This window comes from Oncorhynchus keta, chromosome 15 (assembly GCF_023373465.1).
Source record: "Oncorhynchus keta strain PuntledgeMale-10-30-2019 chromosome 15, Oket_V2, whole genome shotgun sequence".
Classification (NCBI taxonomy): Eukaryota; Metazoa; Chordata; class Actinopteri; order Salmoniformes; family Salmonidae; genus Oncorhynchus; species Oncorhynchus keta.
In genome coordinates this window covers 25,425,079-25,451,147 of record NC_068435.1, presented here as the reverse complement: position 1 = coordinate 25,451,147, position 26,069 = coordinate 25,425,079, and the positions used below count along the sequence as shown (strand labels likewise).

General features: G+C 45.0%; 1 protein-coding gene across 5 annotated transcripts in view; it reads left to right on the top strand.

The window, feature by feature from the left end:
• Positions 1-21,870, top strand: part of LOC118394659 (E3 ubiquitin-protein ligase RNF220-like) — a 203,808-nt gene extending 181,938 nt beyond the window's left edge. For all 5 annotated transcript variants that reach the window (XM_052463755.1, XM_052463757.1, XM_052463754.1 and 2 more), the window contains 6 exons: positions 97-280; positions 386-441; positions 556-670; positions 13,255-13,363; positions 15,589-15,663; positions 20,688-21,870. In XM_052463755.1, the coding sequence (XP_052319715.1) occupies positions 97-280; positions 386-441; positions 556-670; positions 13,255-13,363; positions 15,589-15,663; positions 20,688-20,759 (611 nt within the window). In that variant the 3' untranslated portion in view covers positions 20,760-21,870. The remainder of the gene's footprint in view (positions 1-96; positions 281-385; positions 442-555; positions 671-13,254; positions 13,364-15,588; positions 15,664-20,687) is intronic.
• The last annotated feature ends 4,199 nt before the right edge of the window (positions 21,871-26,069 follow it).

Below are 26,069 nucleotides of genomic sequence, written 5' to 3'. Positions count from 1 at the left end.
TATTAAGGACGGTTGCATGGTCTGACAGAGCCTAGGCAATGACCTTGCCCCCCTCCGCTCTCCCCTCCCTCCCTCTGCCCCCCTCCCGCTCCTCAGGAACAGGCTTTGCCATGTGTAGTACGAAGGAGAGCCACGACAGCGACGCCGACCTGGACGTGGATGGAGACGACACGCTGGAGTACGGCAAGGCTCAGTACACAGAGGCAGACATCATTCCCTGCTCCGGAGAGGACCAAGGAGAAGCCAAAGAACGGGAGGCCCTGCGCGGGGCGGTGTTGAAGTAGGTTCTCACTCCTACCACTCTACTGAAGTCCACTCTGGTCTACTCTACTGACTGTGGCGTTGCGCTCCTTCTCACGGCTTTGGGTTTTGTTTGCTCTTTCAGTGGTGGAATGCCGTCCAACAGAATAGCGGCAGAGTTCTCCAAATGGGCCAGTGATGGTGAGTTGAGGCTTGGAAAAAGATGTCATCTTCTGTTTTTATGGTTACCATATTAAAATATTTTGACCGTATTGATTTAATGTCAAGGTCATAGTTCCACATCTCTCTTTGCAGAGATGCCCTCCACCAGCAATGGGGAGAGCAGCAAGCAGCAGCTGCCTCAGGACCCCAACGCCGCCTGCTCATCCTCAAACGCGCCCCGGACCTGTAAAAACAGTGAAATAGAGAAGTAAGAACCATCCCGTCCTCCCCTCTTCTCAGCCCCAGAGCACACACACCCCCCCAAGCCCTTTCCTATCTCGTTTCTATTACTCTCAAATTAGTTTTCTTTCCTTCCTTCGCCCGGCCGGTTGGGTCATAAATGATGCATTTTGTGTGGTCAGTTTTTCCTCCTGCGATGAGATAGCCGGTGAATCTGTTGCTTTGACTCACTTCATCCACTGGTCTGATCATAGAGAGGCTCCCGTGGTATTGATCCTCTCTCTGTAGCCATGTGCTCCATCTGGGCCAGACACACAGCACCACGCAGGAATCCTAATTTCACCACATAAGCACACACACTACCTCCTTCCTGCTACCTACCTAGCAGCAGACCTCCTAGTAGAAGCCCAGCTCCAGTCTCCCCAGCCCCTCCCTGCCAAGCAGCAGATAAATGTGAATAACCTGTTCATGTGAAAGGGCAGCCCCTCTAATTCCCTCATCTCCATGTCCTCATCCATATTCCCCGACAAGCGGTGCCCAGAAAACAATTTCCACCAGCAGCATCATGGCCGGCCCCTCTGAATGGGTAATTGGGGTCAGAGCAGCACAGCAAGTGGAGAGAGAGGGGGATTTTGGTTGATTGCTTGCTTCTGCATGTTTGGCATATTCCATGTTCCCCCCCCTTTGCTCCTTTTGCGCCCCATTTTGGACCAGTTGCTTCAGTTTCCCCCCACCCCTATCTTAAACATGACCACAGGTCAAAACTGCAGTCTGCCACTGCCTTCCATCACAATCCCTCTCTCTTCCTTGCTGCCTTCACTTGTCCAAGCCTCAGAGACTGACTGACTTACTGACTACTTCTGACTCCTTCCTCACATCTCATTTGGCCATTTCCTTTCCTCAGTGTCCATTTCCCCTGCTGACTCTGACTGAGATAAATGAGTGTTTTGTTTTCAATAAAGCAGCCAAACAGCTCCGTTTCTTACTCTCCCTCAGCCGCCATCATCATCATTGACTTCCTGTAAAGGGCTCATGTTAAACTGCCTAGTAGTACGAGAGTAGCAAGTGTTTTCTAAATCCACACACACATGTTTATTTCCTCTTTCTCTTAGCGCCTGTAGTCACACACACACACTTTTCTACACACTCTTGGGAGGGCTGCCCTGCCTGCCTGGCAGGCTAAATGCTTAATTTAAATGAATCAATCAGGAGGAAGTTGCTCAGCTTAGAGTAGAGCTGGTCTAGCCACATATTAAATATCAGCCTGCCGCTGGAGAACTGAACTGGTGCATAAGCAAAGCAGCTTGAGGTGTATTGATCTGGGTTGCGTCCCAAACGGCACCCTATTCCCTTTATAGTGCACTACTTTTGACCGGAGCCCTATGGGCCCTGGTCAGAAGTGGTGTACTATAAAGGGAATGACCCTGATCTGGGCTCATCGGTACACTGTGATCACGTATCTGGCCCTATCCCTCCACCCCTCTTCCTGGGTGACAGTGTGTGTACCCAGGATGAATGTGTGTGTGCGGAGTGGGAGGATGAATTCATCAGCAGCACATCCTCTGGGGCAGTGTGGTTATGATCCGTCTGTGTGGCAGACAGACCGATGTAAACACAGTGACTGTCTGAGGGTTAGGGAGGGAAAGCCTTGTGTCCATAAGGATAACAGCGTCGGGGGTTTAGGCTTAAGTGAGTGTAGGAATAGCGAGTTGCTCTTTTTTTGGTGTGTGTGTGTCGGCATGAAGAAAGACAGGTGATCGCTCCCTAAGTGGTGAAGCCAGGAGCATGACAGCTTAGGTTGATTCATCGCTGTAACCCTGTTGAGGCTCCCTGCCTACCCTCTTACACACACATACACACACAGTCCATCTCCCTCACACACACACACACATTCGCGACAGCCACCTCTCTGTGCCATTATGTGGTGGAGAGGGGCATTAGGTGTGTTAGGCGGGCAGGCCATAGATCACTCCCGCTGGTTGTCAGACAGAAGGAAGAGTATGCCTAAGCCATGAGCAGGGCCTCCTGCCTGCCTCCTGAATCAGCTTTATTAGTTTATCTATCGGCTGCTCTGCTCCAGATGTGACACACGCCCGTGTATTTAATATGTTTCCACCAACCAGTCTGCTCTGGAGCACATACTCACTGGTTGGCACCCTATTCCCTAAATAGTGCACTACTTTTGATTGTGCCTTATGGGAAAAAGAAAGTCAAACGTAGTGCACTGTACAGGGAATTGGGTGCCGTTTGGGACACCTCCACAGACAGTCACAGTAACTCTCCAGCTGAAACTGAATTATTCCCAGATATTTCTTGTTTTTCTCCCTCCCTGCCGTTGTTTTCTACTTAAGCAATAAGGCACCTCAGGGGATGTGGTATATGGCCAATATACCATGGCTAAGGGCTGTTCTTAGGTATGACGCATTGTGGAGTGCCTAGATACAGCCGTTAGCCGTGGTATATTGGCCATATACCACATCCCCTGAGGTGCCTTACTGCTATTATGAACTGGTTACCAATGTAATTAGAGCAGTAAAAATACATTTTTTGTCATACCCGTGGTATACGGTCTGATAACAGCTGGTGCACGAAATCTAAGGAAGTCTCTAGATTTTGCACACCAAAAGTAGAGTATATTATGATAAATTGCAGGCCACACTACTTGCCTAGAGAGTTCTCAGCTATACTTTTCGTGGCTGTTTATTTACCAGACGGATGCCTGCACTAAGACTGCACTCAGTCAGCTGTATAAGGAAATAAGCAAACAGGAAACCACTCACCCAGAGGTGGCGCTCCTAGTGGCCGGAGACTTTAATGCAGGGAAACTTAAATCAGTTCTACCAAATCTCTATCAACATGTTAAATGTGCAACCAGAGGGAAAAAACTCTAGATCACCTGTACTCCACACAAAGAGATGCGTATAGAGCTCGCCCTCCATTTGGTAAATCCAACCACAACTCTATCCTCCTGATTCCTGCTTACAAGATAAAATTAAAGCAGGAAGCACCAGTGACTCGGTCTATTAAAAAAATGGTCAGATGAAGCAGATGCTAAACTACAGGACTGCTTTGCTATCACAGAATGGAACATGTTCTGGGATTCTTCCGATGACATTGAGGAGTACACCACATCAGTCACTAGATTTATCAATAAGTGCATTGAGGACGTCATCCACACAGTGACTGTACTACATACCCCAACCAGAAGCCATGGATTACAGGCAACATTTGCACTGAGCTAAAGGGTAGAGCTGCCACTTTCAAGGCACGGGACACTAACCCGGAAGCTTACAAGAAATCCCGCTATGCCCTGCGACGAACCATCAAACGTCAATACAGGGCTAAGATTGAATCATACTACACTGGCTCCGATGCTCGTTGGATGTGGCAGGGCTTGCAAACTATTACAGACTACAAACTACTGCCCAGTACATCACTGGGGCAAAGCTGCCTGCCATCCAGGACCTCTACACCAGGCGGTGTCAGGGGAAGGTCCTGAAAATTGTCATAGACCCTAGCCACCCCAGTCATAGATTGTTCTCTCTACTACCGCAAGTGGTACCGGAGTGCCAAGTCTAGGACAAAAAAAGCTTCTTAACAGTTTTTACCCCCAAGCCATAAGACTCCTGAACAGGTAACCACATGGTTACCCGGACTATTTGCATTTTGTGCCCCCCCCCCAACCCCTCTTTTACGCTGCTGCTATTCTCTGTTTATCTTATATGCATAGTCACTTTAACTATACATTCATGTACATACTACCTCAATTGGCCCGACCAACCAGTGCTCCCGCACATTGGCTAACCGGGCTATCTGCATTGTGTCCCACCACCCGGCAACCCCTCTTTTTACGCTACTGCTACTATCTGTTCATCATATATGTACAGTCACATTAACCATACCCACATGCACATATTACCTCAATAATCCTGACTAACCGGTGTCTGTATATAGCCTTGCTACTTTTATTTTCAAATGTATTTTTACTGTTGTTTTATTTGTTTACTTACCTACACACACAATTTTTTTCCTCCACACTATTGGTTAGAGCCTGTAAGTAAGCATTTCACTGTTAAGTAAGCATTTCACTGTTAAGTAAGCATTTCACTGTTGTATTCGGCGCACGTGACAAATAAACTTTGATTTGATATACCACTGCTGACAGCCGATCAGCTTTCAGGGCTCGACCCACCCAGTTTAGAAAAATCCTTATTTGATCAGGTTCCAGGGGATGTTTGGAGGATATTTTATTATATGCCAGAGGGGAATGATGTCATTCATCATAGAGAGAGGGTTGTTCTGGGAATTATAGTTTTTAACCATTCCTCCTTAGTGTATGTTGGCTTACTGCAGGTATTCCCAAATTGGAGGGGTTTTTCTGACCATTTCTGTACATGATCAGAAAAATGTACCAAACTGTACATTTATATTTTCCAACGGAGCTATGCATTTGGGCAAGTTTTTCTCTCTCGCCTCAGCAGCCTCGTTTTAAATTAAATTAAACCATCTAGTGTTCAGCGAAATAACAACACAATGTCAAATACAGGTAGCCTAGTCAAATAATTAACATCCAATCACATTAACCATTACTCTGACGGGAAACCTTCACTGTTGCACAGACATTTAGAAACAAAACATGATCATTTGAAAAATAAGCCACAGGAGTTTTTTGAGCAAGAATAAATACGTATTTTGAGTAGTAAGACATATATAAAAGCAACAGATACCATTATTTAGAAGCGTCTTATATGGTGAACTACCGAGTAGCTACTGCAGACATGCCCAATACTATTGTGGAGGACTTAATTCTTCCTGCTGCCACAGATTTGGCTGGGACAATGATAGGGGAAACGTACAAAAAAAACTATCCAGACAATGCCTTCATCAAACAACACTGTTTCATGATGCATCAGTGACATGGCAGGAGATGTTTTGAAACCATTACTGCTTCGCATAAAAGTCAGTGAATTCTATGCGTTACAGCTGGATGACATGGCAGGCCTGGCACAACTCCTGGCATATATCTGTTATGTTTATGGGGGGTCTATTAAAGAAGACATCCTCTTCTGCAAACCACTGGAAACCAGGACAACAGGAGAGGAGATTTTTAAAGTACTGGACAGCTTTGTGACATCAAATGGAATTTGGTGGTCAAGATGTGTTGGTATTTGTACTGATTGCGTAAAAGCCATGACAGGGAGACATAGTGGAGTGGTATCGCGCATGCAAGTAGTTGCTCATGACGCTACTTGGGTACACTGCAGCATCCACAGAGAGGCTCTTGCTGCCAAGGAAATGCCTGACAGCTTGAAAGATGTTTTGGACACTACAGTGGAAATGGTTAACTTTGTTAACTTTTTATGACTGCTGGGGCAGTATTGAGTAGCTTGGATGAAAATGTGCCCATTGTAAACAGCCAGCTCCTCAGTCTCAGTTGCTAATATATGCATATTATTATTAGTATTGGATAGAAAACACTACCGTTTCCAAAATTGTCAAAATATTGTCTGTGAGTATAACAGAACTGATATTGCAGGTGAAACCCGGAGGAAAATCAAAACAGGAAGTGGCTTCTATTTTGAAAACTCCATGTTCCATAGCCTCCCTTTGCTGGATTTAAAGGGATATGAACCAGATTCCTTTTCCTATCGCTTCCTCAAGGTGTCAACAGTCTTCAGACATAGTTTCAGGCTTTTATTTTGAAAAATGAGCCAGAACGATAACATCTCGTCAAGTTAGGATAGGTATTGCTTTTCCCTCTCCTACTGTGAAAGACTTTGTGGTTGATATATTATCGATTATATATTTTAAAAACAACCTGAGGATTGATTATTTAAAAAAAAGGTTTGACATGTTCCTGTGGACATTATGAAAACTATTTGGAATTTTCTTCTGCGTTGTCGTGATCGCTTTTTCCTGTGGATTTCTGAATATAACGTGACAAACAAACAGAGGTATTTTGGATATAAAAATAATCTTTATGGAACAAAAGGAACATTTGTTGTGTAACTGAGTCTTGTGAGTGAAAACATCCGAAGATCATCAAAGATAAACTATTTATTTGATTGCTTTTCTGATTTTTGTGACCAAGCTTCCTGATGCTAAGTGTCCTTAATGTTTTACCGTGCGATCGATAAACTTACACAAACGCTTGGATAGCTTTCGCTGTAAAGAATATTTTCTAAATCTGACACGACAGGTGGATTAACAAAAGGCTAAGCTGTGTTTTCCTATATTGCACTTGTGATTTCATGAATTTAAGTATTTGTAGTAATATTTATTGAATGTAGCGCTATGCTATTCAGCGGTTGTTGATGACACTTATCCCGATAGGGGGATTGCAGCCATAAGTTGGCAAGGCCCCTGAACGCTCGTGTATTTTCTGCATTATGCAATGATCTGGGCAGCGACCATGTAACGCTTTTACAACATACAGAAGTGCTTTGGTTATCAAGGGGCAAAGTATTGACACGTTTTTTAAATTGAGAAACAAGCTTAGTTTTCTTTACTGACCATAATTTTCACTTGTCTGACCGCTTGCATGATGACGAGTTTCTCACACGACTGGCCTATCTGGGTGATGTTTTTTCTGAAAAGGACGACAAAAACAACTGGATTCGTTATCCCTTTTATCCCCTGCTTCCAGTCCATATATTATTGATATGTGAACAAGAGCCTCATCGAAATTGCAACAAGCGGTTCTGGGAAAATTGAATTTAATCAGAAGCCAGTGCCAGAGTTTCTTACCTTAGCAAATCGTGCTGGTAAGTCACTGATGCCCTTTGCAACCATGTAGCTATTTGGATTCTCGACCCTCACTATTATGAAAACTACATACAGGCACAGGCTGTGTGTAAAATTATTTAAGACGGAGAGACTCTCCAATACAACTCAACATTGCAGAGTTGTGTGCATCCGTCTCATTAACCTGTGGTGAGTTATTCACCATTTTTGATTAACAAATAAGGATTTAGATGTAAAATGGTTAAATATAGAGCAAAATGATTTATTATTATTATTTGTGCCCAGGTCCTATAAGAGCTCCTTGTCACTTCCCACAAGCCGGGTTGTGACAGCTCACACATTGTTATGTTTAATAAATGTATGGTATAGTGTGTGTGGCAGGTTTACAATGATGGAAAAAACAGCAGTGTGACAGTTTTATGGGCAATATCCTGATACAAAAGAAATAGGTTTAATCTGAGAATCCCTTTAAGGAGACCAAATAATGGATTGAATGATTTCAGAAGAACGAGGCTGAAATTTCCTCCTTGCTGTTTGGAAAATGCATGTATTTGTAGGGATTTTCTCAGCCCTCGTTCTCAAATGAAAATGAGGTTTGTCTCCTTTCGTTATGCTGATGCATTGTGTGTGTGTGTGTGTGGCGGTAGTGAAATCTCTGATCTCATCCCAGATGGGTAATGATCTCTTGGCATTGGGGTCGTCTCCAACCCCACTCGTTCCCAAGAAGATAAATGACCTCTCCAATGCCGCCAATGTGATTGCTGCAAAATGTCATGCTCAACATGAAACAATGGCAGAGATTTCCGTGTAGCTTTGCAAGTAATTGAATCTGTCCTCAATTTCTAAGTGATGACTCTACCCCACCTCCTCCGTCCTCCTCTGCTTCTCCCCATCTCCCCCCTCGGACCCTGTGAGAGAGAGGGAAGCCCTCCCCCTATAGCCATCTGAGGCCTTCCTCACACTCAATGGCTGGAGCTGAAGAAATCAATTGTGACTTCAATGTTTTATCTGATGTCAGTTTAGTTAAAGATGCACAATGCCGAAATCGCTCTGCCATTTCCCGGTTGCAAAAATGTGAATAGTTCGCCTAATTTCTTTTTGTGACTTTTTATTACGCTGATTAGATTCACGCGCTGGCGTGGACATTGCCTTAAGGGATGACACACACGACCCTATAATGTCAAAGTGGAATGATGTTCTTCTATAATTTTACAAATCAAGTACAGATTAAAAGCTGAAATGTCTTCAGTCAGTAAGTGTTCAATCCCTTTGTTATGACAAGCCTAAAGAAGTTCAAGAGTGAAAATGTCCTTAACAATTCGCATAAGTTGAATGGACTCACTCTGTGTGCAATAATAGTGTTTACCATGATTTTGTAATGACTATCTCTGCTCTGTACCATACACATACAATTATTTTTAAGGTCCCTCAGTTGAGCAGTGAAATTCAACCACAAACACCAGGGAGGTTTTCCAATGGTTCGCAAAGAAGGGCACCTATTGGTAGATTAAAAAAAGAGAAAAAAACACATTGAATAACCCTTTGAGCATGGTGGAGTTATTAATTACACTTTGGATTGTGTATCAATACACCCAGTTGCCGGAGAGAAGACAGAAACGGCACCAGAGGCCAATGGTGACTTTAAAACCATTACACAGTTTAATGGCTGTGATAGGAGAAAACTGAGGATGGATCAACAACGTTGTAGTTTCTCCACAATACTAACCTAATTGACAGAGTGAAAAGAAGGAAGCCTGTACAGAATAACAATATTCCAAAACATGCATCCTGTTTGCAATAAGGCATTCAGGTAATACTGCAAAAAATGTGGCAAAGAAATGAACTTTTTTCTCTGAATACAAAGCGTTATGTTTGGGGCAAATCCAATACAACACATTACTGAGTACTGCTCCATATTTTCAAGCATAGTGGTAGCTGAATCATGTTATGGGTATGCTTGTAATTGTTAAAGACTGGGCAGTTTTTCAGAATAAAAAATGAACAGAATGGCGCTAAATCCTGGAGGAAACCCTTCGGTCTGCTTTCCACCAGACACTGAGATTAATTCACCTTTCAGCAGGACATTAACCTAAAACACAAGGCCAAATCTACACGGTAGTTACTTGCCAAGCAGATGTGAATGTGCTTGAGTGGCTGAGTTAGATTTTCAAACATATTTAAGTTAAAACTAACTACAGCAAGACCTGAAAATGGTTTTCTAGCAGTGGAAAGCTTTAGTTAGACTCACAGCTGTAATCGCTGCCAAAGGTGATTCTAGCATGTATTGACTTGGTTTGAATACTTATCTTTACAAATGTTAAAATATTTCTTCCACTTTGACATTACTGAGTATTTTGTGTAGATCGTTCACAAATTACAATTAAATCCATTTTTATTTTGTAATGCAACAAAATGTGGACAAAGGTGAGGAGTGTGAATACTTTCTGAAGGTAAATGTGTGAATGGTTGTGGATTATTCCCCATTCTAAAGGGTTGTCAGTCCCCTTGGTCTCTCTTTTCCTCCTCCTCCCTCTCTCCTGAATCTAACTGAAATTACACCAGCCAGTAATGTGCTCAGGAGGCCCTCCCTGCCTGCCTGAGAGATGAAAGGCGAGGATATAGATGGACGCTAGATTAAGATAACGGGCTGATGGAGATGGATTGCAGGGGTGCAGTGGCCCAGGGAGCCTGGCAAGCCCGGCTAATGAAATGAGAAATGGGCACACGGCACAATCTCCACCGCCTCCCGCAAACGTCCAGACTGAACACAGGACACTTAATGGGGAAGAAGGACAAGTTCTCTCTCGCTCTTTCTTTCTCGCTCTCTTTTTATATTTCTAGATCTTTCCAGCCTGTGGCTGTGAGAGGGGAGCATCTCAACTGAGATGACATATATTAACTGTTCTTTGGTTCCAGACTCCTTTTTTACATTTTTAACTAGGTACGCTTGTATGTTGAGTGGGGAGAACTTTTAAAACAGTACTACATAATATTTTTTTTATTTTTATGTTGTGCCTTCCTGAACACAAGCCCAGTTTCTTTGTAGTCCTCCAAGATGGTGTGATTTTCAATATGCCACTGCTTATAAGTTAAGTATAATTATAAGAAATCTAAAGATGTCATAAATTATAAGCAGCTCAGGGCTCCAGCTATGCATTTGGCTTGCTAACTTGCTAGCTAAGTGGCTAGATGTCAAGATCAAACTTTTTAGTTGCAGCAAAAACAACAAAATAGCGCCCCTTGTGTGCACTTCCGGTAATAGCGTATACCCCAGTATGGTTCTGAAACAGTGTGACGATGTGAAAATATGGATACTGCCCAGCCCTACCTGGAGTGTCCCAGCTATAGACGGTGTAGCAGCGTGGGAAACTTTGCATGAGGTAGTATTTCAGGTTACATTGTAAGTCTTGTAAGATTGTATGTGTACTCAAGGCCACTACAGAGTCCCACTGTGGTCACAAACCTCAGCCCAGGCCTGATTCACGGCCCTGTTTTATGCCCACAATGTTTGCTTTACTTGTATTTTCCCTTAGCATAACATGCCTCAACCAATAACTTAACTGATCTTTAGACACAAATTCAGGTTTAGCAAAGGTTGTTTGGTATATTTTAAGCTGCTGTCTTAACATGGATTTTTGAACTGCAGTGTTATAAATTATAGTAGAGAAAAACCTTGTTCAGTCTGCTTTCCAACAGACACTAGGAGACAAATTCACATTTCAGCAGGACAATAGCTTAAAACACAAGGCCAAATATACACTGGAGTTGCTTACCAAGATGACATTGAATGTTCCTGAGTGTCCTAGTTACAGTTTTGACTTAAAACATCTTAAAATCTTTGGCATGATGTGAAAATGGCTGTCTAGCAATGATCAACAACCAACTTGACAGCTTGAAGAATTTCAAGAATAATGTGCAAGTATTGTACAATCCAGTTGTGCAAAGCTCTTAGAGACTAACCCAGAAAGACACACAGCTGTCATCACAGCCAAAGGTGATTCTAACATGCATTGACTCTGGGGGTTGAATACTTATCTAATGAAGATGTTTTATTTTTTAATTAAAATGTTTTAAACATTTTTCTTTAATTTTTACATTCATTTTGTGTAGAAAGTGGACAAAAAATAGTTAAATTATATCATTTTGAATCCCACTTTGCAATACAACAAAATGTGGAAAAAGGAAAGGGATGTGAGAACTTTCTGGAGGCTCTGTATGGGGAAAGTGGTGTACAGATACTAATAGATGGTACAATCCAGTTTACTAATGCCTGATGTCCAGCTGGCCTGTCTGCCTGGGGTTGGGGCTGGACCACCTGATACAATCATCAAATGGTTGATTATTTTCATCCCAGTGAGATCATCCAGTCCCTTCTGCCTAGAGTGTAGTAAACTAGGGGCACACAAAAACCCACATTCTATCGGCCATCCCATCGCTCCAATGGCTCAGGCCTCTACATAAAGAAAGATTAAAACCCCCTTTTATTGCACGAGGGAATTAAGTAACTTTTAGAATGTGGTTTCTTATAAATCACCGGCTAAATTAATATTCATCGTCAAACCACGTCGTGCCTGAGAGCGAGAGAGGAGACGAGGGTTGGTCTTTTATAGGAAAAAGTTTTACTCAGTGCCGCCCAATGACCGTGTTCGTTGAGTAAACCACCACAGGGATTTATGATGCTGTTAAAGGGAAAACACCAGGCTACGGAGGACAGCGCTACTGGGCCTTCTTTATAAGCAAGCACGCTAATCAAGGCTAAATGCCTTTTTACAAGCGCCCTGCTAATAAGAGGAGATTTTAAAGCTTTATGGCCATGGTGTTGCAGATTGGAGTCACAGGAGAGAATGACTGGCCTGGTCTCTCTTCTCTGGCTATCCTTGGCCAAGGTCTCTGTCCAGTCAAACAAGAGTTTCAAGTTGACTCGAGTCACCAAGTGTATTGTAATGGACTAACACCAGACATAGGAACATTTTAAGCTCTTGAAGTCACATTCAGCTTAACTTAACAGCATTGGTGTGTGTATATCTAAATACAAAGGCAAAAACAATGCTTTATTCAGTGTAGCTATCGGGCTAGGTAAGTTGAACTACGTTGTGTTGACAGTGGTCAGTCTAGCGCAACTCCTGTACTGTCTCTGTGTTCCTCTGGGCAATCCACTCCTTATTGAAGAACCACACAGGGCCGGTAGTATAATAAATTAAGCTATAGATAGCCAAGGCACTGGGCCCTCCGAATGGCCAGTAATCGGAGTGGGGGAGCGCTGTGTCTTGCTGCGTGTCTCCCGCTGAGAGCTGGTCCAATGGTAAATCAATACTGTAGATCAGCACTCCATCTGGCTGGAAAATGAGCGGATCACCATAAACATCTGGCCAGCGCCGTGTCCCGGCCAATCACTGGCGGACATATTGACTTAGTTATTGCTCGTTCATATGCTGCAGGACAGTGTTAAACGTACATTCTCCAGGCAGGGGCATTAATCAGGGGATATTTAGTGGAGGGCCTGAGAGGTGAGGAGGGGAGGGAGCTGTACATCCTGGGTCAGTCAGTGTAGGGATAGGACCTGGGAGGATACAGACCGATAGACAGATGTTAAATGGGGATGTGTCATGTACAGTATAAAGACAGCTCAGTGTCCTGACAAGGAAGGGCTGAATAAAAAGCTTGCCAGCGAGAAATAACTCTCAAAGCAATCAGATCCTGGGACTGAGGACAAAGATTAAGAGTGATTTACGTATTAAAAAGGCCTCTGGATTCCTGCAGTGCTGCTACCATAGAGGCAAAACAAGGGATTCCGTGATGTAATGGTGAGGATCCTTTCTCTTTGAGTGTCACTATGACCTGACCCAAGCCTCTTCCCGTTTGTTGCAGGATCACAGAGGGCTCGAAAGCCACCACATTTGAAGCACTAAAGGCTCGTATCCGGGAACTGGAGAAACAGATCCTTCGAGGGGACAGATATAAGTGTCTCATCTGCATGGTAAGCAACCAGCATAGTCCTTTACCTTCACTCTGTCCATCCGTGTGCTTTTCTCTCAGTCTCTAAGCATGTCTGCCATATCAGAGTGTTTGAACCCAAGCAACCTGTCCATCCACTACTTAAACAACTTTTGGGTGTGTCACAAATGACACCCTATCCCCTATATACCACACTACTTTTGACTAGGGACCTAATTGACACCCTATTCCCTATATAGTGCACTACTTTTGACTAGGGCCCATAGGGTATATGGGGTACCATTTAGGATGCAGCGTTGCAGTTTACAGGCATGGGCTTTGTATTGACATATTGTCTGGTGGTTGAAGTGATTCCTGCATGGCCTGAAAGTCAGCCATCTCTCCTCCACCTGATTGATTAATTGTGTGTGTGTGTCAGAGAGATTCTGTTGCACCAACTGTCATATAGTTCTGAATCCCCAGCTGCAGGATGGCTTATTACCATCTGGCAGCTTTCTGACCATTTCAACTGATGGTTCATTATCATTTGGTGGGGATCGATAAGCAAACTTTTGTCTTTGGTTATTGACGTCATTACGGTAATTTGACATCCATCAATGCATCCGGTTCCTGGAGATGTGATTCTGTCCTGTCCCTAATGACTGCTCGGCCATCCGCTCCCCTGGTCTATGTGAGAGAATCAGACAATATGGTTTAAGAACAGAACACCACATACCTGAGCAACCCTTTCCGAAGTGTGAGTGTGTGTTGTGGTTGTACTTCCTCCATTGTCACTCATAGCCACACACACCCCCACCCCGCCATCTTCTAGTCTCACCTTGAGAATGAGTGAAGAGTGAAGAAGCCAGATTCCTCAGCTTTGGCAGCTCCTTCTCCCTGGCCCGGGCCCCACGACTCTTGACTCTGTGAAAAGCAAGCAATTACTGACGCCTGTCCCTCCTAAAGGTCGTCCCAGCCCCGAGGTGACGGAGAGGAGAGGGGAAGAGATGCATATTGATCACTCCTGCCCTCCAGCGACCATCGTAAAGCTCATTTGTCATTGCTGTCGTCTCCTCCCATCACAAATCTCACTCAGCCAGGCTGAGGAGTGAAGACGCTTTTCCTCTTCTGCTCTGACGGACACTATTCCTTGTTGACGGGATTTCGATTTAATTTTTTAAAAGATGGGTGAGGAAATGGCCTCTGCAATATCCTGAAAGTCTAACCCACCAGCCAAGGTGATGAAGAGTCATATTTGACTGCTAACACCTCATCACTCATTTTGAAAGACAAAATGGCTTGTGCTTGTAAGGCAGTAGAGTTGAGTATCTTTCTCTACAGGAGTTTGTTTTGCGATCTGTTTGTGTTCTCTGAACACTTGTTAAAGAACCATACAGGCATACTGAGTCAGCAGGGTCCTTATCAGTGGATCTCTACCACCACCTGCTGTTGCTTTAAGGAACTGGGCACTAAATGGATGCATTGGATTTCACATCACATCATCTTCACTTTCAGTGTTCTCTGTTCTGTTTCAATGCATTTCATAGAAACAACGTTCTGGCTCGTAAAAGTATAATCTATGACGTGTTGGACATGGTACATGGTGCTGATTATTTTGCTCAGAGCCTGCTACAAGTCTCAAACACATCACACGAGCTGCAACAGAAACTTTAGTGGGTCTTTCTCTCCAGTGCCTAGTGCCGCCCAGGTTGTGTGTGAATGCATGTGTCCAGTCCGTCCGTACCTGTTTCTTTCCATGCTTTGTAGTCCGCCACATTCTAGTGCTCAGCGGTGCCCCCTCTGTACTTCCCTACAGAGGAAGAGATTCCAAACAGACAGGGCTGAAGACAAGAATCTGGGCCAATCGGGGCGGGCCCTCGCGGTAACAGCGCCCAATGAGAGGCGGGTTGCTGAGAGCTGTTCAAAGCCCCTCCCCCCGCTCAGCATTTACTGTTTGTATAGAGGCTACGTTATGGCCGGCGGCGGGATTAAACGGCTGCTCCCACTCCGGAGGGTAAGGCTCTCTGTGCTCCCTTCCCACCCATCCTCCCTCGCCCCTCTGCCTGCCTGCCCGCTCACCCGGCTGGGCTGGCCACCCCCCTCTTCCATGCCTGTGCTTTGGTTTGGTGGCGTCGTTCGTCAGGGCCTGCCCAGTCTTGTACCGTGTGTGCCTGCGACCAGCGTTTGTCTATTTGTGTCAGTCCGCACAGTTCTCCTGTAATCTCATATTAATGCTCTCTCTTTCCCTCTCTCCCCCCTATGTGGCAGGACTCGTACACGATGCCCCTCACCTCCATCCAGTGCTGGCACGTCCACTGTGAGGAATGCTGGCTCAGGACTCTGGTGAGAACACAATGCCAACCCAGCCTCCACAACACATCGCAACACTGCTGTTGCATGGCAACACTGCTTCATCACATTACAGCCACTGGTTTCATAGTGACTGAACTTTCACTCACTCACTCACTCACTCACTCACTCACACATTCCAACAGGGACATGGTAAAACAAAATGGTCCCCCTAAATCGGTAGTTAAACTCTGAAATAAAGAGGTCTACTTGTTTCATCTGATTTATATCCCCCTAGGTCTACACACATGCACACACTCTTGAGTATGTTTGTTTTGTTTCTTTTTTTTCAAAAAGCTGAGTGATTATCCAGTGGAAGCTTTGCATAATGACAATAGACAATTGTGCTGCATCTGACCACAGGTGTGTAGGAACAGTGTAGGTACCTCTCCTCTACTCTCTTTACCAACACAGTAGTGAGTCCCACCTAACCCCTCAACCCCTGGGCAGGTCTCCTCAACCTTTATTGTGCAGTGCCCGGTTTCCCAATAGCAGTGGAACTTAGGCTTACTAGTGTTTTTTAACGATGCATCTTTCCTACAACAGCTGAAGATGTAACGTGAGTTTCCCAAAACACCATGCAGAGAGAGCGGTCACTTAAGTGCGTCGTTGAAGCATGAGTTGATACTGTTGGGATCGAAAGAAAGCGCGCGCTGCTCTCAGATCAGCTTTCTCCATTCAAATTTTACCTTAACATTCTAATTATTCCACAATACTGACGACGGATCAGCTCCTAGAGATATTACCACCTACAGCTGCAAATAGTCATGCAGCTTATTCTAATGCTTACCCTATAATAATGCACTAAATCAGATTCATTTGGCACGTCATTACACGTATTTAAATATATTGAAGCAAATTCAAGACAGTTTAGCCTACAATAAAACTCTAATTGTCTGAACATGACATTTATTTCAATATTATTTGAAATATAAAGTCCTATGTAGCCTTCAGGCCTATTTTAATTTTTTATGCGTTCATCTCGGTTTTCATCTTTTTATCCGTTGCTTGCTCAGTTGCAAAGACATTGGCAACGTTGTGTTTGTAGTCAACTTCGTTTCCAAGTTATCGGCAGTTCCAGAGAGAAAGTAAACAGCTTGATTGTATGTTTGGTGGAGATGTTCTGTGTATAAAGTTACGTGGGAGAGTGAAAAGGCATCTAAAAACACACTGAGCTGTTCTTAACTGGTCTGGAGCAGGCGCTAAATAACCAGCATTTTCAACTACAACTTTAACGATGGTTTTGGAAAACCGCTCAGAGATTTAACGATGTTCCTACGAAGGTTCTGATGATGAACTTAGCCTTAAGATGCTCTTGGGAAAGGGGGCCCAGTACGGTATGCCCAGCCAGGCAGATAAACCTCCAGGACCACTGCTGTAGCCTTTGTTTTGGGGAGCATTTGTTGTCCCTGGTGCACTATGCCCTCTGCTCTCTCCTCCTCTCCTGTTTTTAGCTGCTCTCTCTCACCAGGGAAACGGCTGGCTTTGTCCACTAACACATTTTGCTTCTACACACGGAAGCAATTCATAAGAAAATGCTTCCCAGCCACAGTTTAGCCCTCCTCTCTCCTTCACCAATATACAATATATTAAATACGCTGCTGTGTTTTTTTATTATCACAAAGCCCTGTGTGTGAAAGACAAAGGCGGTGGAGGAAGAAGGGCTGAGAAGGGGAACACGGAGGGTTGGTTAAGAAATGTGTGCCTGCTGCAGCAGCTTGTTCCTAATGTGGGTATTAAAATGTTGCCCGAAGACAGCAATAAAAGCGTTGCGCGGCAGGGCTCCCCGCGTCTTCATCAAAGGAAATGCATGTAATCTAGTTACCGTCGGGCATTTTTTTAGGATTTAATAGAGCGCGGCAGCTGGCGTGCAATGTGAGAAGCCCACACCGTACACCAGGCTCATTAAGATCAGGTAACTCCTTTATTTTATATGAAGAAATGCAAGAAAGGCTGTAATTTCTTTGTGTAAAGAGGGGAGAGATGGAGAACCTGGTTCTCATTGGAGCCAGGGTGGAGAAGGGTGGGTTCTTAGTGGAAATTCAAGCAGTCTGGGTGAGGTGTACAACAATGTACAAAGACGATACGGTATGGTAGCTCGTCTGTCTGTCTGCAAGGTGGTTAGGCACTAATTTAAGTTTAGAGTGATCTTTATTCACTTTTGAAATGAACCTGAAGGCTGTTAAGACATAACAAGAGAGCTTATCAGTTTGGGCTTGGTCCAAGACTCCCTAACAGTTTCTCTGAGTGTATGTTACTATTACGGAGACCACCTCCACTCAAGGCCCCTCCGCCCCTTTCCTTAGCCTGGTCATCTTTGGGCTCCACATGAGCAGACCTGTTGGGAGCTACAAATCCTCTTTGCTCCGGGGGGAGAGAGCTGTCCAGGGCTACCCGGGCCCCCCAGCTGCCCCTGCTCTGGTGGGAGAGTTTTCCAGACCCCCTGACTCTCGGTGGGAGAGTTGTCCAGGCCCCCTGACTCTCGGTGGGAGAGTTGTCCAGGCCCCCTGACTCTCGGTGGGAGAGTTGTCCAGGCCCCCTGACTCTAGGTGGGAGAGTTGTCCAGGCCCCCTGACTCTAGGTGGGAGAGTTGTCCAGGCCCCCTGACTCTAGGTGGGAGAGTTGTCCAGGCCCCCTGACTCTAGGTGGGAGAGTTGTCCAGGCCCCCTGACTCTAGGTGGGAGAGTTGTCCAGGCCCCTGACTCTCGGTGGGAGAGTTGTCCAGGCCCCCTGACTCTAGGTGGGAGAGTTGTCCAGGCCCCCTGACTCTAGGTGGGAGAGTTGTCCAGGCCCCCTGACTCTAGGTGGGAGAGTTGTCCAGGCCCCCTGACTCTAGGTGGGAGAGTTGTCCAGGCCCCCTGACTCTAGGTGGGAGAGTTGTCCAGGCCCCCTGACTCTAGGTGGGAGAGTTGTCCAGGCCCCCTGACTCTCGGTGGGAGAGTTGTCCAGGCCCCCTGACTCTCGGTGGGAGAGTTGTCCAGACCCCCTGACTCTCGGTGGGAGAGTTGTCCAGGCCCCCTGACTCTCGGTGGGAGAGTTGTCCAGGCCCCCTGACTCGGTGGGAGAGTTGTCCAGACCCCTGACTCTAGGTGGGAGAGTTGTCCAGGCCCCCTGACTCTAGGTGGGAGAGTTGTCCAGGCCCCCTGACTCTAGGTGGGAGAGTTGTCCAGGCCCCCTGACTCTAGGTGGGAGAGTTGTCCAGGCCCCCTGACTCTAGGTGGGAGAGTTGTCCAGGCCCCCTGACTCTAGGTGGGAGAGTTGTCCAGGCCCCCTGACTCTAGGTGGGAGAGTTGTCCAGGCCCCCTGACTCTCGGTGGGAGAGTTGTCCAGGCCCCCTGACTCTCGGTGGGAGAGTTGTCCAGGCCCCCTGACTCTCGGTGGGAGAGTTGTCCAGGCCCCCTGACTCTCGGTGGGAGAGTTGTCCAGGCCCCCTGACTCTCGGTGGGAGAGTTGTCCAGGCCCCCTGACTCTCGGTGGGAGAGTTGTCCAGGCCCCCTGACTCTCGGTGGGAGAGTTGTCCAGGCCCCCTGACTCTCGGTGGGAGAGTTGTCCAGGCCCCCTGACTCTCGGTGGGGGAGTTGTCCAGACCTCCTGGTTCTGGCAGCATGGAGACTCCACTGTTTGCCCACAGCTGAATGCTCCCTTGTCCCGAGGAAAGATGTAACACTGTGTACTTACACACACACCCACACACACAGGGCAAACCCAGCCCACCACTTGAGTGTGTCAGGACTCAGTGTATGAACTCTGCCCCCTAGTCCAGTAACTCCCACTATTTGCCCTCTGCATTCATTCCAGATAGATCTCAGGTCAGTCAGCTAGTAGCTGTCAGACTCTACATCCGCAGGTCCACGTGTGCTGGAACTCATGCTCGGAGCACACACACAGGTAGTAGGTTACACCTCTTCCTCACACATCAGTGTGGTTCCAGTAACTTTCCCCGTACCCCTCTTTCCTGTTAATGGGCCAGTGACAGGAGACCCATGAGAGTTCAGTGACAGCAGGTAGTCAACATGTCCAATGTCTTTTGTGTTTGAGCTTATATTTGAGGTTCTTCAAAGTAGCCACCCTTTGCCTTGACAGTTTTTCACACTCTTGGCATTCTCTCAACCACCTTCATGAGGTAGTCACCTGGAATGCATTTCAATTAACAGGTGTGCCTTGTTTTTAAAAAACTAAAAAAACAAGGTGACCCCTGAAAGACAGATAGAGATGGGTAAATTAGACCTGCATTTTGTCTTTATATTACTGTATCATAGGCCTAGCTGTCACAAGAAAAGCACTTACCATGATGAGATGATACTGTCGGTCTACATGCATTGTGAACTGGGCTCCATACTGAGATCCAGATTTAGACGGCGCATATAATTTAACAGTTCCATTTCACGCCATGCTGTTTCGTATAAATAATTTATTATAATTTACCGGTTTCTTGCAGTTATTTATCCCGGGAAAATGGAGTGGTTTTGGATGGTAAATCCTAGTAAATCTTGTTTACCAGGTTTCCACCATTCTCTAACCACCACAACCACCTATTTTGGCACAGCGCAAGGAGACCACACAGCGTACCTTGCCCTGTTCTCTCAGCTTCTGCACCCGCTGTCTTTTAATTACACCCACACAAAACGGCTTTATAGGAGATGGCAGTGATTCAAAGTGGCAGAGAGCAGAACAGAACAGAGCAGGAGTCCTGGAACAGGATGATGAGCAGGCTTTGATGATTCACGTGCTCCACTATAGGCTGTCTGTCTGACTGGCGGATACATGCATGTGTCTCCACACTGTGGCTGGATGTGGGCTGCATGCCAGTATAGTTTGGTTAGCTGCTCTTATGTGGTTTTATACCTGTTCTTTACTGTTGTGGTTGTTTTGATCTATTACAGGACTATTTCTGTCAGTCAGTTGAAGTACTGCATTTCACCAGGGTTGTTTGACAAGCATTCTCTGTTTTACTCAAACTTTTAACTGCTCATATTGTGACCTAAACAATTACCCTTTTCTCTCTTTCTCTCCCACAGGGAAATAAGAAACTGTGCCCACAATGCAACACCATCACATCGCCAGGAGATCTAAGGCGCGTCTACTTGTGAAGAAGACTACACCTTCCCTGACCGGCCTCCGCCTACAACCCCCCTCCCTCCATGTTTTCCTCTTTTTATTTCCATTTGTTCTCACCGTTTGTGTTTTGGGGTTTGTAAAGCCCCCCCTCATAGCTTAAAGAGACAAGACTGATGTCTTGATTGACTCTTCCGATCAGGGGAGGATTGATTGATTGATCAACCAACCCGGTTGGGAACAGAACCGAACCCAGTTGCCCATTATGTCTGAGTGTTCTCAGAATGACAAATACGCCAACCACCCCTCTCTGGCTCCTCCAACCGCCTGCCTGCCCTCAAGTGGTGAGTGGTCCACTCCACAGTCAAATCCCCTCCACCCTGGCTCACACTTCTGGTTCTATGTGTTTTCATCCTTTAGCTCTCAGGCAACCCAGCTTTACACTCATGGAGCCCTCCTCCCTTGCTTGCCTCACCAACGTCTCACCATGCTGAAAGGTGTGTTCAGGTAGGAGGAGGTGGTGATGTAACCCCCCTCCTTTTTACCATCACTGCTCGCTGTGTGTAGAAAACCCATCTTGGTCCAAGCCATCAGGACAGCCAAGCTAGATATTGAGCTGGCTGCCGGTCGTTGCACCCTGCTTGAAGGCCTGGTAAGGGGGAAAGGAAAACGATGAACTCTGAGCTTTCTACCAAACTGACAACCTCAGAACATCCAGAGGATCCTCTTCTTTTCAGCCTCTTTTTTCCCTTTTGTGGTCTTAAATCGTGAAGTCAACCAAATTCCAAGAATCAGTGCAAGCACATGTATAATAGTGTATGTTAGTTTACAGTGTTGTGTGTAAATGACATAGAGCTTACACTTCTATACATATGTGCACACATGCTTACACACATTCACACATATATGCACGCTCGCACACACAAACTCACACACACACAAACTCACAAAAGTATATATGAATAAAGTCCAGTTTTTAGTTAGAGTTTTGAGGAAGGTTAGGGAGTGATGTTTAATCGATGTGAAAAAGAAAGCCCTATTTTTCAACCAATGTTGTCGTCTTGAGGTTGAAGTTGTATTTCATTGTACAGGAATAGATTTAAGTCACAATAATAATAATAATAAACTACTCAACTAGAAATCCAAGGTTTAGATGGTGTACATTTTTTCTTCAACTATACAGTAAAACCTGTCGAAGTCTTAAACCTAAAGCAAGGAGTATATGTTTTTTGATTTGATGTTTTAATGGAAAGGTTCATATCACTCTAACACTAGACGAGGGGAGATGATGGCTTTAATTTGTTACGGAACTGCAACGCTGGTCAAATGAACCGCTGTTTCCTAAATCACAACCGGGAACACAGTTGAGTTAACCTCCACCTCCGCTGCTTCTCCTCAGTTGACCAGCCTACCTGTTGATTAAATCACTTTACTGATCACTTAGCTTTTCTGTTTTGGCCTCCACTCTGATAAAGCCTCAAAAGATGCTTCTCCAGAAATGTTTTTGAGTGTTGCTTCCATTGTGCGACCTAGCCAGGCTTCCAACCTGGCAACTCGTCAAGGCAGGTCCTTCCCATCTGTGAGGGAAGGAGCAGTGGGCCGACATGTCCCAGCCCACTCTGACTGCCCAAGCCCAGTTACTGAACACTTCCCCACAGCAAGGTGGTGTGCTTTGTAGTTGTAAAACAATGTATCCTGTGATGTCTGTATTGATGTAAGCTGACAAAAAAGAAAGAATAATTGAAAGGTTTATGACTGAATTCAAACCCCCAACAGATCTACTACAGGGTTAAATTCCCTGACACTGGGACGGATTTCCATCATGGATTATTTTTTTCTTTGTATTTTTTTCTCCAATATTGAAAAGGACTGGAATTGGTCAAACTCCGAAATTATCCCCTTTTCCTAAATGCATGATGGTCATGACTTTTTTTACATGAAAGTGGAGGTTAAGTGGCCCCAGACAGTCGTTCTGACATCGACTGAAGTTTCAGTCATGGGATTATTTTGTTGCTTTAACCCCTGTATATTAACACATGTACAGAACAGAAATGTTACATTTTCAGTGAAGGGGAACAATAGATGATGGCTTTAATCACATGCAAAAGCGTTCGATATTTATTTCAGTCCAGACCTTCTGGTTTCCATTCACATCCATTTTCTTCATGGACTAGCGTCTTCAGAACTGTCTCCAGTTTAGTGTTTATTGCAGGGGGGTGGGTTTCTGTCTAAGCTTTGTCTTTGATCATCTCCCTACATTGTGGATTTAGATGCTATTTTACAAGGATTATTTGAGTCATAGAGATGGCTGCAATGTAGACCTACAGCAGATTTGTTTTCATAAAAGCAGTATACAACATCTTTAGTACAGTATTATTGTTCCTGTAAAAGGAATGTTCTGGAGCAACCTGTTTGAAGGGATGATCACAGGCTCGTAGAACTTCAAAGGATCTGTAGAACAATTCCACATTGTTACACAGATTCCCCCCCAATACCTCTGTTCATTCATACAATACAATACGTGTGTGTGTATAGGTTTGTGTTCTAGTTTCACTTTGTAGTCACGTGTACAGGTAACCATGCATAGGCAAATGAACACTTAGAGCTGTGCAACAGTATGTGTGGGGCACCTTTGAACCCGTAATAGGATGTTTGAGCTGACTGCACTTGTGTGTCAAGACAAGTTGTGTGAATCTGCTTCACAACACTGTTAAGGGTTAAGGTCTTCTCTCACTTTGTGGTTCCTTCAACTGGAGATTTATTTCAACCTGCCCCAAAGATGACAAATTGCACAAGATGATTGTGTCAAATAATTTGTGTCTTGTATATTCTTGAAAATGGTACGTGTCTTTCCCGTTTGTAAACTACATTTGACATTAATTAAATGATTGTAAATCAGAAGTGTGCCGCCTCTTCACAGATCTCATCAGTCACTGTACTCGTTGCTCATTACTCTCTTTAGGTCCTGAATATGAATTAACATTCAAAACATCTATACTGAACAAAAATATAAACACAACCAGCAACAATTTCAACGCTTTACCTGAGTTATAGTTCATATAAGGAAATCCAGTTAATTGAAATTAAGGCCCTAATCTACGGATTTCACGACTGGTAATACAGATGTGCATCTGTTTGGTTACAGATACCTTCAAGAAAAGCTAGAGGCGTGGATCAGAAAACCAGTCGGTATCTGGTGTGACCATTTGCCTCATCCAGCGCGGCATGTTTCCTTCGCATAGAGTTGTTCTGTTGATTGTGGCCTGTGGAATGTCCCACTCCTCTTCAATGGCTGTGTGAAGTTGCTGGATATTACCGGGAACTGGAAGACATGTCGTACATGTCGATCCAGAGCATCCCAAACATGCTCAATGGGTGACATGTCTGGTGAGTATGCAGGCCATGGAAGAACTGGGACATTTTCAGCTTCCAGGAATTGTGTACAGATCATTGCAACATGGGGCTGTGTATTTTCATACTGAAACAGGAGGTGATGGCGGTGGCTAAATGGCACGACAATGGGCCTCAGGATCTCGTAACGGTATCTGTGCAATCAAATTGCGATTGATAAAATGCAATTGTGTTCATTGTCCGTAGCTTATGCCTGCCCATACCATAACCCCACAGCCACCATGGGGCACTCTGTTCACAACATGGACATCAAACCGCTCGCCTCCACACGACGGCATAAACGTGGTCTGCGGTTACAAGGCCAGTTGGACGTACTGCCAAATTCTCTAAAACAATGTTGGCAGTGGCTTCTGGAAGAGAAATTAACAGTACATTACCTGGCAACAACTCTGGTGGACATTCCTGCGGTCAGCATGCCAATTGCACACTTCACTTCAATGTGTTGTGTGACAAAGCTGCACATTTTAGAGTGGCCTTTTATTGTCCCCAGCACAAGGTGCACTTGTGTAATGATCATGCTGTGAACAAATTTGTGCACAAAATTTGAGAGTAAGCTTTTTGTGCGTATGGACAATTCTGGAATCTTTTATTTCAGCTCATGAAACATGGGACCAACACTTTACATGTTGCCTTATTATATATTAATATTTTTTGTTCAGTATAGTTAAACCAGGAGAACGTTTCATATGACATGGTGAGTGATCAGAATGTCTATGTTTTCCCAACAGCCAAACCAATGATTAGCAATTCCTCTAGAATCAAGTTATTCAAAATGAGACTGTTGGAAATAGCAGCCTCCGTTGCCATCTAGAGGCAAAATGTGTCCACTAACTCTAAAGTGTTTCTAACTCCCAAACCCCCTAATTATGGGTGCTCTCCAGATGGTGCGGCAGGCTGAGGCAAGGGAAAGTGTGTGTGCTTGTTAACATAACTAGAACAATCCAGCCAAGCAACACTGCCCATTCAGCAGAAACCTGTTACAGTAATTTGGTGAAATGACTACAAGATGATCACTGAAAGTAATTTTTCCCCTTGCCGCCACTTAGATCCATGGCCAAACCTTGAATTCAACACATATTGTCTTTCTGATGTCGAGGTAAATAAAGGCACATCCAGAAAAAAAGCGAAACAATCCCTAAAATTAATGTAAGTGTTATCAGATGCTAATGAACTAGTGATAAATAAGTTGGAAAGGAGGCAGGGGTTCCAAAAAACTTCCTGTGGAACTTCACCTCGTACTCCTGCTGAAGGTTCTGGAAGGTCCTAAGGATGGAGCCCCAAAGTCAGGGTTTTTGTGTCTAAATAGTAGCCTATTCCCTATATAGTGCACTACTTTTGACCAGAGCCCTATGTGCTATATAGTAGACTATATAGGGGACAGGGTCAGTGCCATTTGGGACCTTGCCTGGTAGGTTGTAGGTGTTTACCAACCCAACAGTGAGCCTGATTCTTCTTTCCTCGTGGGTTTTATGACTGGGGCCTTGCCCAGAGAGATGTTGACTGACTGGCTATGGGCCTGTATATAGCAATCTGAGGTATGGTCAGTCTAAAACCATGGGAAATCATCACTCAATCTTACCTCAACAAGCAAGGAGATGACAGGATGGGGTCAATCAGATTAGGATTGACCAGTGGCTAAACACGCTTAATACCCCCTGAGTGTGAAGTGTGTGGGGGTCAAAGTGGAGAAGGAGTGACCGCTAGGCTGGAGGTGGGGGCTGAGGAGTTTGGGGGCAGGAGGCCAGATTAAATGTGCCTATATGGTTAAATGAACGTCACAGAGCCTGTATCATTTACCTCCCTGCCCAGCATGTCAAGAGGTTGCAGGCCAGACACCCAACCAATCCATAACTGGTGCATTAGAGGAGCTGTGGCTGAGGGTCAGGTTACGGCTAGTCTTGGAGCCTGAGTGGCTCTGGACCCAGGAAGTGGGG